General features: G+C 38.6%; 1 protein-coding gene across 1 annotated transcript in view; it reads left to right on the top strand.

Annotated features, from left to right (window-relative positions):
- ADM2 (adrenomedullin 2) overlaps window positions 1-6749 on the top strand; it is a 40124-nt gene extending 33375 nt beyond the window's left edge. Inside the window, exon 3 of the mRNA XM_082255652.1 lies at window positions 6364-6749. Within this exon, the coding sequence (XP_082111778.1) occupies window positions 6364-6640 (277 nt within the window). The 3' untranslated portion in view covers window positions 6641-6749. The remainder of the gene's footprint in view (window positions 1-6363) is intronic.
- Window positions 6750-14269: the final 7520 nt, after the last annotated feature.

Genomic DNA, 14269 nt, shown 5'->3' with positions numbered 1-14269 from the left:
ACATTTCATATTCCTGATATGTGACTGCAGTGCCATGTACTGTGTGAGAAAAGTATCTTGTTCTCTTTGTATTGCTTCCTTTGTGTGAAATTCCTGGTGTTCCTGCCAGTTCCTCTGCTTTCCTATCAAAAACTGACCACAATAGGCAGGACAACACTTCGTGGTCAGTTCTATAGCTGTGCTGGGAACACAGTCTGCTCTCCTCCAAAGATCAGACTTGTCCTGACACACATTACCTGCACAGCCTTTCACTATGAAGCTCAGTGTGCTGTTGCTTCTCCTCCCCCAGATCTTATGCAGCTGAGAACAGAGGGAATGTGATCACTTATAAAAAAGGAGTAAAAAAGGTATTTATGTTTTTTTTTTTTCTTTTATGAACAATACACATATTTTTGCCTTCCGTTTGAATTTTAAAACGAAGTAGGTTGTTTTACAAGGTGATCGTGTACAATCACTTTAACTTGTAATCTGAATATCTATTCCTGTCATAAGAAATGTAAATGATGCCTTGATGAGCACGTTGCTACTTCTACACCATACTTACTGTATTGATCTAGCTACTGCTATTGTATGAGACAAAAAAACGGTCCCCTTGCATTTTAGGCCACCTTACCTTGCTTACTGCAAACTCTGTAGTTCCATCTGTCAAACTCTTATCATACTAACTGTTGTACTAAAACAGGTGCTAGAGTTCTCAAACCTGGATTCAATGGCTTTATGCTGATTTGCTGATTTATAATCAAACCCTTTTGTCCTCATTTAAAGGAAATCTGTACTAAGAAATAGGCCATCGTCTTTTTTAATAATTTTGTCAGTTAGGAAACTATTATTTTTTAGATCAGCAATGGCAGGTGAAGCTTTTTTTTCTTAGCATGTGTATCTTGTAAGATAAAGAGCAATATATCTTATTCCGAATTCTTCAGTAAATAGGCCAGTTCCAATTGGTTAATATTTATTAAAAAAAAGAACTCCACCCAAAGTTATGCATTCCATTTGGGTTGGAAGGTGAGGAATAGAAAACCAGTTCAACTGATTAAATCCAATGAGAAAATCTCTAGGGTCAACAAAACCTCTGAACACGGGAGAGAAAGAATCAGAATATTGCTGTGTAGCTGTACAATGTATTACCTTGCACCCTTCATCTAAAACATGCAATTAAACAATTTTAGATTAGAACTGTTATTATTATCCTTAACTTATAAAGTGCCAATACATTAAATGATAAGCAGAAAGACATTCCAAACTCTAAACAAAAAAACTTCCAAACTACAGACAAGACAGGAAGATTTTAGTATATCACTATATAGTTTATGATTCTATTACCATATCAATAGGGCAATGATGCACCATTGCCTGAATGTTTAAGCACCACATTTCTGCATGAAAAGTTTTGCTTTGTAATGCTGACCGGAGAAAGAATTTGGTGTCATACAAGTTTACTGCCAAAGGCATAAATAGGTGACAGATCTCTGCCCTCCTTATATTTTCAAGTTATTACAGATGCTGGGTAATACCAGCCAATGGGAGTCTTTATCTTAGGTCATGATTTTCTTAGATGGCTGCCAGATCATAAGCATGTAGTCTGGTATGGCATCATCACAACTGTAATTGAACAGACTTCTGTGTGCCATCAGTCATTCACCATCCATCCAAGCCTTTAAATATACAGTATTTTGAAAAACAAACCATCTTTTCAGAAAGTATATGCGTATATCATGAGCGTACCTGCTTCACTAGCTTGGTTGTACGACCAGACGGTGGTTGGTCAGCTGTGATGTGTTCCTTACTCCATCAGTCCTGGTAACTTACCTGCACCCCGTGTCCTTCTCTGTTTATGCTTTCCCTAGGTCTGTTAGGGTTTCTGATCAGACCCTAAAGTATTTTAGGTACTGTAGAGAATGTTTGGCACTTGGACTTGTTTTGGGTATTTTGTAACCCTTGACTTCTATATGTGAATGTTCTTACTAGGTTGGCATCTGTCTCTCCATATTTGTGATAAAAGACACATATCCGCAACAAATGAGAGGGGTAACTATATATATTTTAAAAATATTAATGAGACTTCCACCCGCTGCATCTATCTTAAAGTCAGCTGAGGCCAGAGTTAAGGCAACCTTCATACAGGATCTGCTAATATATTGGTTTCAGCTGGATGTCAGTCTCTTTCCCCTACAAGAAAGGCCAAGAAAGTAGGGATTAACAGTTCATTAAGTCTCCTGGGGCTGGTCAAAACTGGAGAATGGAAATAAAGACAGAGTTGTTGCTCATAGCAACCAACCAGTTTTTACTTTTCATTTGATGTTATTGCTTCCATAACCATCCTTACAGTTAACTAACTAGAGGTATGCTAAATGAGATGGCTCCGATACTAGTTCTTTTAAGGGTTCATTCACACATTCAGCCAGGAGGCAGTGAAAACAGGCAGTTAAGCTAAAATTTTACTGCACCTCAAATACCCACCTGAACACTAAACATAGTGCCACTCATGGCTGTACACATGCCGTGGTGATGATGCTGCAGCAATGGCAAAATTAAAACAAGGCTAATAGTTTTTCATTAGCCAATATGATAAACAAATAATGCATGAATACACATAAAAAGAGGAAAGGCAAAGGTGTGAACCTAGCCTAATATCACACTGTATTACTGTAATGTAATCAGTTTGTGGAGGGGTTTACATCTATGCGGCCTGGGTTCACAGCTATGCAGCCCTGTGAGACGCGTTTTCCGTGGGCACAGCAGCCCATTCATTTAAATGGGCTGCCATGCCTCCAGAAATGCAGTTAAAAAGGTCTCTGCACCATTTCTGACACAACAGCCTGCACAGGAACCGCAAATGCAGTGCGTTTCCCATTGTGGATGTGACTTCCCATGTGTGCAGCGTGCCTTTAGGATTAATGGCCGCCCGTGCAGCACGTTTTTCCGTATGGATGGTTGCGTCTGAGGGTACAAGTGCACACCTGCTGCCGGAAACCACTTGCACAGATGAACCTTGCCTTAAAGTAGAATCCAACAATTCACAACAAACCCGGTGGGAAGGCATCCGTCCGGGAACATCCATGACAATGTCATCAATGTGTAGCAGAGCAGGTCTAAGATGTGCCAATAGCGTCTGTCTTGAGGGGTGGAATGCGGCCTGGCCGGGCCATGCCCAAATGGGGAGGTGTCCAGAAGGATGCTGTGTCCCTATACTTTCCCTACTCATCTCCCTGCCGCTAATCACTGTCCCTGTCAGACCTGTCCTCACATTATACACAAGCAAAATGTGCACTAAGCCTGGGAGCTAGGGCCTCAAATAGGCTTCCAACCGAATTGCTTCCCCAGTGACCCTGGAACCCATTGAGGAACCATGTTCCTCTTGACTTTCTCTTTCTGTGCAATGCATCTGTGGGTGAGCGCCACCTGCAGTAGAGAAAGTAGACTGCACCTGCCTACATATTTATGCTGACGGGGATTATGAATCCATTTCTATAAAATTATAAACTGTAGATAAGTTCATGGGGCTGATTTACTAAAAAATTAGATGATACTTTACTTTGGTTATTAAATATCATGAGCTATATTCACTTTGAATACCTAGCCATGTGCAGGGGAATGTAAAATAGGATTTTGCCTTGTACTTGATTGGAAGATTGAGGTCTAGTTAGCTAAGTGAACAATCTCATTGTTAGGAGAGCATTTTCCACTGCTTTATTAAATCATCCTCTTTTTAAATAGTGCTATAGCAAATGAGCTATATTATGGTGCAATAAAAGAAACATATCAGAGAACAGCTTCATACACTACACCTGCTTGGTATGGAAATACTGGCAAAAAAGCACATAACCTGGTGTTGGAAGGGGTAAAAGCACATGGATGTCATCAGATATCAGTGGCAAGAGGCCTGTCAATGTCTGCCTAATGTGGTGAATCCAAAATGACAACACCTCAGATTCATGTTAACATGAACAGAGTTTACTATACCATTCATTTGTGGTGCAACAGTGTCAATATTAATTATTTCATCACAGTGCAAAAATGCCATGCACAAGAAAAACATGTTTATGATAAGCTTGTTTTGCTGACTTAATCGTATCTGTGCTAGATATAAAATAATGATTTTCCAAAAAAAAAAAGGGAAGGAAATGGCCATAATTCGCTGTATTTCATTATTGTAATATTCAAGTTACTTTCTTCACACAACAGAATGGTTCCACTATTACAGATATACTGTATGTGGTCTTTATTAGTGGGGAATTTTGTATTTGCAGCTGTACTGGCAGTCATAACTATTGTATAGGAATCTGCAGATAACAATTCTTCCTTTCACAAGAAAGTTAACAAAAAAGTAGGGAAATTTTATTTGAACAAGAAAACAATCAAATCTTGCTTTCATAAAGCCAGTGTATATAAAAATATAACTACAATGAAAAAAAGAAAAGACATACATGGACAAAGCAATGACTAAGTGGTTAATGTTTTTGCTTTGACACTATTCAGTACTTGGTTTCCTTACCTCCATGAGCACTATCTTCCAGGAGTTCTCTTTCTCCCTTTGTGTACAGAGGTTTTTTTTTTAAGAAAATTCACTCCCCCCATACAGTTTTACCCTCTTCTGCTGGATTGTCCTCAAAAACATACTCGCACGTCCTGGAAATTCAGCATTGCCTGGTGTAATCCACCACTTCCATGCTATGTGTTGGGTCCTGTGCCACCATATTTTATATCATCAGACCATAAGCTGTTTCTTACGGGTTCTTGCAGCCAGCTTATTGATGAAGCACTGCAGCACATAGGCAGTGTGGTGTTGTTATCTGGGGCTTACGCATTGCGGTGTAGATTGCCTGCCTGTCCCCTGCCAGGATGATGTGGAGAAAGACCCTTACTCTGTGTGTGTGGAACCAGTTGAACCAGTGGTCTCATACAGAGCCTCTTGCTCTCTACCTTACTATAGAGGTCTGATACACCCTTGCTGGTCAGAGCTTGAGCTTTCCATTCAGTAGGGAGTATAAGCTTTGCTGACTGCAGAGCTATGGGTCTGACTCACTAGACCTATAGCTCTGCAGAGGGGATGTGTAAGACCTCTACCAAGAGACCACTGCTTCTACACAGATCACAAGGTATCTTCTCTGCAGAATGCTGGCAGAAGAAAGCCTTTTCTACTTAGACTGTATCCTTATTCTAAAGAAAATAACTAGTGTAGCACTGTCCTCGTAGGGTTTACTGTATGATGACTTCTTGGGTCTCCTCTTAATACCTGCAGACAGTCACTAGGGGACAGTTCACTCATGCATCCTTACTCTCAGTTGCTCGTTACTCAATAAACAGTCCAGGGGTTTTGATTTTTGGTATTTATTGTTGAACTGAAATTGGAGAAGGGAATAGTGGGATACCCCAACTTGAACTATTCACAGTAGATAAGGACAACTCTCTTATCCGATTGCCTCTCGGGAATCAGGAAGGAATTTTTTCCCCTGCTGTAGCAAATTGGATCATGCTTTGCTGGGGTTTTTTCACCTTCCTCTGGATCAACTGTGGGTATAGGATTGTGTATATGGGATTGTACTTTTTGTGGACTGTTTCTTTTTGTATAGTAAAATGTTTATTATTTTTAATTTTTCTATTTGCACTTTTTCACTTTAAGTGATCGAACAAATAATTGCACTTATATGTGGTATACATAGCTATGTTTGATTATTACAGGTTAGCGCTGTTTTTGAGCAAAGGTATAAGTGAACATTCATTTTTACAAAGTAAACATCCACTTTGCTTTTAGTACATCAGCCCCAGTAACTGGTGAAAGCAAAATAAATAAGGAATGGAACTGTCCGTTTGAAAGATGATCAAATATAGGACAAAAAATGAAAAATAGTACATTAAATGGCCTGAAATTTCATCCTTTATCCACATTTTATTAAATAATAAATAAATAGCAATTTATACTTCTGTACGTTATCTAAATAAACTGTTCACAGTCAAATGACATTTTCTGTTTTGTTAGACATTGTTTGCCTAAAACTGTTTGTCAGTGTGTATTTCAAGAACCCCCGTAATTGTTGTTGCAGCATACCAGTACCCTCTATATCAGAATAAGTGATTTTCGAACATTACTTTCTAAACTGTTCTATATAGGATTTATCGCCTGCTTACATGTTTAACTACTCCTCTAATTTTGCTTTAAAAGACATAGATACTATGTGAAGTACCCTCAGGTTGAGAAGCTCTGAAAGTGAGAGCCTGTAAATAATTGATAAAGCGAGCAGGCCACGTTCAAATATTGGGTTTTGGAGTTGAGGTCAATGGGGTACTTAGTATGAGTATAACTAAATAAACTATTTATTCTGTGATGATGAATTTAGTTTCCTCTATCTTTTGTCCTTTTAGAGAGCCTCACGAGAGGGAAAAGCACCTGGTTGAAGCACCTGCAACAACTCAACCGCTATTCTTCCCAGCAGTCACTGATTTGAAGATGCACCTTCAATCCCTGCGGAGGAAACGGAGACGTGCTCGCCGCTTACACCATCCTAAGCTAATGCGCGTTGGCTGCTCTTTGGGAACTTGTCAAGTGCAGAACTTGAATCATCGCTTTTGGCAACTGATGGGACAAATGGGAAAGGAGGAGTCTCCAATTCAGCTAAGCAACCCCCATAGCTTTGGGTGAAGCTTCTGGACCAAGGAACCAAAAGACCGCACATGACTCCTCAAAGGCCTGGGATGTCGATTTACCAAATAGTGTCAAATATGCTGCTTAGTAAATAGACTGCATATGATTCCTAGTGTGTCTGGGTCATTTGTACTGGGAGCGAAGCATTCCACATGTAGGTCATATAACGTTTCCAAATTCATTAGGAAAGCCAAATATAGGTAGAGAGTGTATGACAAGCTTATAAGCAATGCTCAACAGGTAGAAACACATCTATTATACAGACCTAAGGCAAGTTATAACTTTCACAGTGTCACATGCTGGATACATCAGATTACTAAGAACAGTTTTTAAATAGAGCATGTTCATATTACAAAAAAATCTGGAGAAAAATGTACTTAAAATATGAAACAAAACATAAAACAGGTTACTTTACGGTTATTTCTGAGAGACAAATGCTTTGGTTTGTGTCCCATATGCATCTTTAATACACTTTTATGCTACACATATGCAAGTTAAAATGCCCTTAATTGTACAAACAATGATATAATTGACAATATGTACTGTTTGTATTATTAATAAAGCTAAGTGCAGCTTATTATTATGTTATGATCCATTTTAGGTACAAATAGGCATACCAGAAAAAAGGATGTCATGTAACATGTGAAACTTGTGTCTAAATATGCCTGTAGCTGAAGTTTCTAATCATTCGAAATTAGTTTACAGTTCTTTAAATGGATCCCATATGGTCACATTGTATGACTGTTATTATGTGGACAAGCTGTTTCCTCAATGGCCACAAATACTGCAATTTTCTGGGAATTTCAGCCACTGTCACCCAGTTTTTGATAGTAAAATACCTCTCCACAGATTAAATCAACCTACCACCAATGGTTTTATATATTTATATTTTTATGGCAGGAATGGTAAGTAGTAGGTTGAATTGATCTGTTTAGTTGTTTGCGTGGTTATTTGCTGGATGAAACTGATTGGAATTGTCAAAACAGTGTACTGTGTATGACCAGCATTGGAGTGGATGTGTGCATCTATTGATACTTGTAGTGTAAATAGTAACTTATGAATAATGAAACCTAGAACTATTTAACTTAAACATTAGTTTAGATTATTTATTGTCACTGTCTGCTGTAATTCATAATAATAAAGAAATATTGCACATACTGCATGTCCTACGTATCAAAGTACCTTTTGTTATTTAAAAATAAAGGAAAAGGAAAAAAGTTGGCAAATGCAGTTCTATCTTACTCAGAAGATGCAGATACAGACTTATTAAAAGAGTCAGTACAAAGACCAATGATGACTTGCAAAGTGCACTAACCCACAGCAGCCAAGCAGGTTCACAGCAGTTAGGTCAAAGAGTAAAATCTGGGCAGAAGATTTTGGTTACTGCAAACTCTTTAATATCTCTTTAATTTATTGATTATGGTTGGCCAAGGATGCAGATATTGTCCAAGGAATAAGGGATAGAGACTATCTGGCCATCAATTAATTTCCATACTTTTCTAGGAGAAAAAATCAAGTCATGATGCCTCCAACTGCCTAAGGAGATTGCTTTTACCCTTTGGCAGATGAGAGCTTTGGCCAAAGAGCTTTGGCCCCACTTATCCTTTAATGGATTCTACATTCCTGTGTGGGTATTGCAGAGGAAAATTTACACATACCTTATAAATCCTGATCTGATAAAACGACATGAAAAATGAGAATATATCTGAGTTTAGACCCATTACATCTCCTATGGTGAATACACATAGGAAAAAATACCTGGTTTGCTTTTATTCAACTCATGAGAGCACATGGCTTGATAAAATATATGTTACTAGTTTGTGGCATGTATTAAAACTGAAATATGACCACATGCAGAAAACTGATATGTATTAGAAAATATTTCAGCACTCCTTCCCATTCCTTAAATCATCAATTTATGCTTTATTTACTGAACTCAGCCGGAACCCAAAGAACCTAGGACTTTGTTAAGTAATTTTTTAATATTAATCCATTTTGTTTTGCTGTTCTACTATTGTCTCTTTTTTGTTGTAATATATATTTTTTGTAAACATTTTTTCCTTTTCTATTAAACAATATTTAAAATGCACTATACCAGAACTTAAAGAATTCCTGTCTCTATAGCGTAAGAGCACTACTATATGTGAATATAAAAAGTGCGCAGGAGATAAAATAGTGAAGCTGCAACCTTAGATCCAAAATAAGGAAAATGTGATGAAGTAATAAAATCAGGTGCGCTAAACTAATATAGCTCTAAATCAAACAAATGACAAATAATGAGCAGACAATTCGTTGAGTACAAAACAAGGATCTATCACCTATAAGGTAACTGAATCCGTGGGTGAAAAACACAATAAATAACTGACCAAATAAACCAGTGTAAGAACAAAAAAAGATGACTGATCAATGAGCAGCCAATGGCATATTCGGTGCAAAACGAATGGACAAAATAATTCAACTGTGCAAAAGGTGCATAGTCCAAATAAAGTTTGTGGTAAAACAGAACACACTCAGTGTAGCTCCAGGTGAAAAATTCCACAGCAACTGGATGTGCAGATTATCCCACTACCGATAATGGGCTGACTCCCTTACCAGAGTGAAAAACAAAAGGGCGTGTGAATGACCAGATCCACGGTGGAAATTCTCATGCTAGGGTGTGGGGAAGGAGAGTATCAGCCACCCTTCTCCTAAAACAGGAGAGGGTCAGCTAAGCCTCTTACCAGATCTATATAATATGAGGGCTTGTAAAGTAGTTCAGCTGGAAATAGATATCCTCCTCTCCTCCTGGCATAGGGCTGGATAGGTTACCTCTGGTTGTTTTAGTATAGACATAGATCCTCATGGTATAACATGCAGGAAAAGAATCGACTAATAGTGTATTATCCTCAAACTTTTTTAATATATAAAAAGGGTAACACTTACAAAAGAAGTCCCATCAGAGGCATCAATAAACATCCAAGAGGTACATGTGAAGACCGCGGCTGCCTGCAGCGCAGACCGCGGCAAATGATAGTGACGATGCGGCGCTCCTCTGTGACGCGTTTCCTCCTAACGGGGACGTCAACTGAGACAGGAGATGCCTCGCATCGTCACTTCCGCCCTTAAGTCTGAGATCGTGAAAGGACTTCCGGTGTCAACAAAGGATGTTCCGCTGTTCCAAATGGAGTTCCAGTAAATAAAACAGCTGGATATCCCCTTGGCTAGGTAAAACCAGAGGATTGCATGCCCATAATGTACAATTATGCTATGCACACTTGCACATTATAAAAAAATGCTGGTGGTTTTGATTTTCAAATATCACAACAGAGGCTCAAAAATCTTATCTTTTTCCTTTATTATTGCATGAGATCATTGGCAGAGAACAAGCCTTCTCATGTAAACAATCAGCAGGTGTTTATAAGCTGTTAGGAACTGAATGAAAACCAACTCTAGGGTCTTTGTTCTGATCTTTGATGATGATCTTGAGAACTAGTTACTTTACATTACATGCAGCTACAGGTGAGGGCTTGTTTTCAAGCTTGTTAAGAATATAAAAATGCTTGTTCACACCAGAACCACACTGCACTGCGCTGGTCTGCCATGTATGCAGTCCAATGTAATGTGATGTGATTAGCTCGTCACTCTGAATACCTTTTTTGTCTTAACTTTATGTAGCACTGCCCCCTTGAGGACTGCTGGATATCACACTTTCAGGTCCCCCTGGGTTACAGTTAGCAACACTGACAGTCATAATTTAACACTTTACTTCTTGGCTCAGTCTATGATCAGTCCAGGGGTTTGTAGTTGTTTTGGTTGATTTATTTAAATTAGGGATCTTAGAAGGGAATAGTGGAATACTCCAGATTAACTATTCACAAGATTTGAGGACTCCTATCTGATGATGCAGCCAGGCTGCTGATTCACCTTGCCACTAGGTGAATTTAGATTAAGTCTCTATCCAGAAGACTTGATGAACTAATTCTCTTCAGAAAACTCTCCTAGTATCCCCTTTCACTTGACACACTGACACCTGTCCTCTGACTATCCTACTCCAGGGTGGCCCCCCTCAGGTCAGTCCCATTGACACGATCCCCTGTACTTATGATACTGTTTTTCGAGGGTCTCCAGTGTCTCTTCCCCTCTAGTCAGTTCTCCTGGATCTCTGGGTTCAGTTTCGTTCCTTTGATCCCCAAGGCCGACTGCCTGTGACTACGTGCCACCACTATAGAAGAGAAGGCAGCTTCCACCCTCCCTCTGGGACTCTGCTCACCAGCCAAAGACCCCTGGCTTTTATACAGTATCCCATAATGCACTGAGACAGCCAGTCTTTGCCAATCACTGGGACTGTCAAGGCCTGTGTACCCATTGGTCAGGTTTCCTCCCACTGTCCAACATGCCTCCCTATTGGACCAGTGTGAAACACTATCTAGACCCAATAAATGACACACTGAGCACAATGAGCAGATCAAACTCACAGATCCTGCTCTCTGGTAGGCATAAAGCAATATAGATTTGCCTGCTGCCCCTCTGATAGGCAGACAGAGCCAAAAATGATATTCACTCTCTAGCACCTACCTAGGAGGGTGCTACATTTATTGAAATGTCAAAATTAAACAAGGCAATTTTCTAGCACAGCCACAATGCATCTGGTGTGAGAAAACCCTTAATGTCCAAAGCTTAGGCACAGGTAACTGTTTCAGTACTGTTATGGGGACTGGCAGACTACTAAATACAATTTAAAAATGCTTGCTGTCATGTAAGACCATACTGTAAAAATGTATATGACTCTAGACTGGGTAGGATACCTTTTTCTCTAATCACCTTTGCTTGGTATATGTTAGCAGCAATGATAATGCTCCATGCACAATAGATTAAAAAACACTCCTAGCAGCAGCTTTTGAGCATTTTGTTTTTCTGCTTCTACATTAGAAGCAAATAGTGTTATCCTATGTGTCGATGCACACTATTTTAGTCTAAAAGTGTTTTTTAACTCCCTTAGCGGTATCCCCGAGCGTGACTCGGGGTGGATTTTTTATGCTAGGATCGGTATCCCCGAGTCACGCTCGGGGTAGATGTGCAGAGCGTGCAGCTGTGTTCCTTACCTTCTCCTGGCGATCCAGTGATGATCTCCCATTGCTGTGATCGCCAGCCGAGATCCCTGCCACTCGTCCGTCGGTGTGATGACTTCCTGGTTCCGTTCCCTGCAGCAGCAATGGTGCATGGGAGCGGAACTGGGAGGGAAATTCAAATGTTGCACAAAACACAAACACATAACATTTATATTATATATATATATATATATATATATATATATATATATATATATATACACACAAACACACACATATATATATATAATATATATATAATATATAACGCATGAATTATAATCTAATCAATAATATAATTTTATCATATAATATATATATATATATATATATATATATATATATATATATATATATATATATTATATTATATATTATATAATAAAATTATATTATTGATTAGATTATAATTCATGCGTTTGTGTTTCAAATTTATCACATCTGGGATGTCTACTAGAGTCTTGTTTTGGTCAGGTTTAAGTCAGTAATTAGTAAGAATTGTAGGCCTATAATACATAACGCCAAATTTCCATGCAAAAAATTGTACCGCTTTTGGTACATAATTCCTGACATAATCATACCGCCAGGGAGGGTAAAGCCTCAGCTTCTTTTTTTTTTAATGCGTTTTTGGGAGCGATTTGCCAGTAAAAAATGCTGAATGCTCCTACCTGCTGCTAAAACCTGGCACAAAAACTCTATTATGAGCCTTTTTCATCCAGTGTTTTCTGAAATTTTTTTTAGCTTACAGTGTGCATGGAGCTAAAAGTAATAATGATAGTAAATAGGAGACAGGATTTAATCTCATTGTCTGAACTATAATGTAAATGAGTAAAATTGGCTATATAACTGGGTTATGTTGTGTTCATTGCCAACTGCGCAATGTATGTCAGTGACATGTGATGTAAAACAAAGGTCTGCTGACCCTGCAGTTTACCGTCTTCTCTATTCACCATGGGGCCCCCTCCTTCCAACATGCTATGGTCAAATGACGTTCACAGTAGTGGAGGCTCAGTAATTACTTTGATGCATGAGCAAGTTCTCCATTATGCTATTGTGAGACTGGGACATGTCACTACAAACTTACAACATACTGTAGTGAATGTGGTAGTGAATGTAGTGAACAAGTGGTAGTGAATGTAGTGAATGTAGTAGTGAATGTAGTGAATGTAGTGAATGTAGTAGTGAATGTAGTGAATGTGGTAGTGAATGTAGTGAACAAGTGGTAGTGAATGTACTGAACAAGTGGTAGTGAACTTGCTATGCCAGTTGTATCAAGATTACACAATTTTGTGCAGTCAAAGATATACTGCAGTCAGTTGCAGTTTAGTAGAACAGAGCTACATAGTAGACCATTAAAAGGCTTGTAGATCCTGTCAAAAATGGAGTGAAGAAATGCTTTATCAGTGTTTACCTCCACTTCAGTAACTGCAGGCTGGAGTCTTCTTGGTTCATATTATAATAGATTTGTTACTACAGAGTATGGACAAGGCCAAGTGTACATTAGTGAGGCGGTAATGGAGACAAAAATAAAGCACTGAACTGTTTCTTTACCTCTTCCAAAAAGATGTCTGGGACAATCACATCGTCTCATCACATGGAAGGACTAGTTCTGGGTACTTCAAAATATTTTAAGGGATACAAAATCAAGTGGAGTGTAATAGCATTTACTGTTAGGGCAGTAAGAATGTGGAACTCCCTTCCACAACTGGTGGTGTCAAAGGAGATTGTCGATAGGCAATATACAGGGATATGGCAATTGGTGGAGACAAAAATACATTCACCCACACAGGTTGAACTTGATGGACTGATGTCTTTATTCAACCTTACCAACTACGAAACTATGAAATGTTCTATTTTTGTGAATAGTGCATTTCTATAATAGACTCCAAGGCCTGTTATTACACTGTACAATAGGGACTGGTTAATATGAATCCAACAATCAGAAAGTACAGGGCATCATATTTTATGCAGTAAACTGTTATGCTGGCTTGCAAATAATCTATATACTGTAGGTCTGATCAGAGAAAGATTTTATTGTACAAAGCCAAGTTAGATGTACTTTTTAAAAGATGTGTTAGTTTTCCATATTACAAATGAATGGGCTAAAGCTGGCCATAGATGGATAGAATTTCAAACAAAAATTCCAAGGAAAATTCTTACAAAAATTCTCAGAACATTCATTTGTCATTCAAAAGATTTCCCTTGCTTTTAACATTTGATTTTGGAATTAAAGGAATTGATTGAATGAAAACCACATACACTGTCAGAAAATTGTTTGAGAAACCTGAAATTCTTCCCATCTATGGCCCAGAACTGGTCTCATTTCTATCCATCTATGGGCAGGCAGATTATACTTAAGTTGATCCATCAATTAGTTCAACCAGCCTGTCTGTTTTTTTTGCCCAATCACTGCCGGCAGCTATAGCCATCAGCAGTGATCATTGTATTCTGCAGGTGAGGAAGGCTCCCTGCCAGAAGAACACAATAGCGTTGAATCAAAGTAATCGGGGGGAATCGTGTAATTTTCTTTCCTTTAACC

Source organism: Pelophylax lessonae (assembly GCF_965119305.1).
Source record: "Pelophylax lessonae genome assembly, chromosome: 4".
In the NCBI taxonomy this organism is placed as follows: domain Eukaryota; kingdom Metazoa; phylum Chordata; class Amphibia; order Anura; family Ranidae; genus Pelophylax; species Pelophylax lessonae.
The sequence above is the reverse complement of the archived record's forward strand: the minus strand, read 5'-3'. Positions and strand labels throughout refer to the sequence as shown.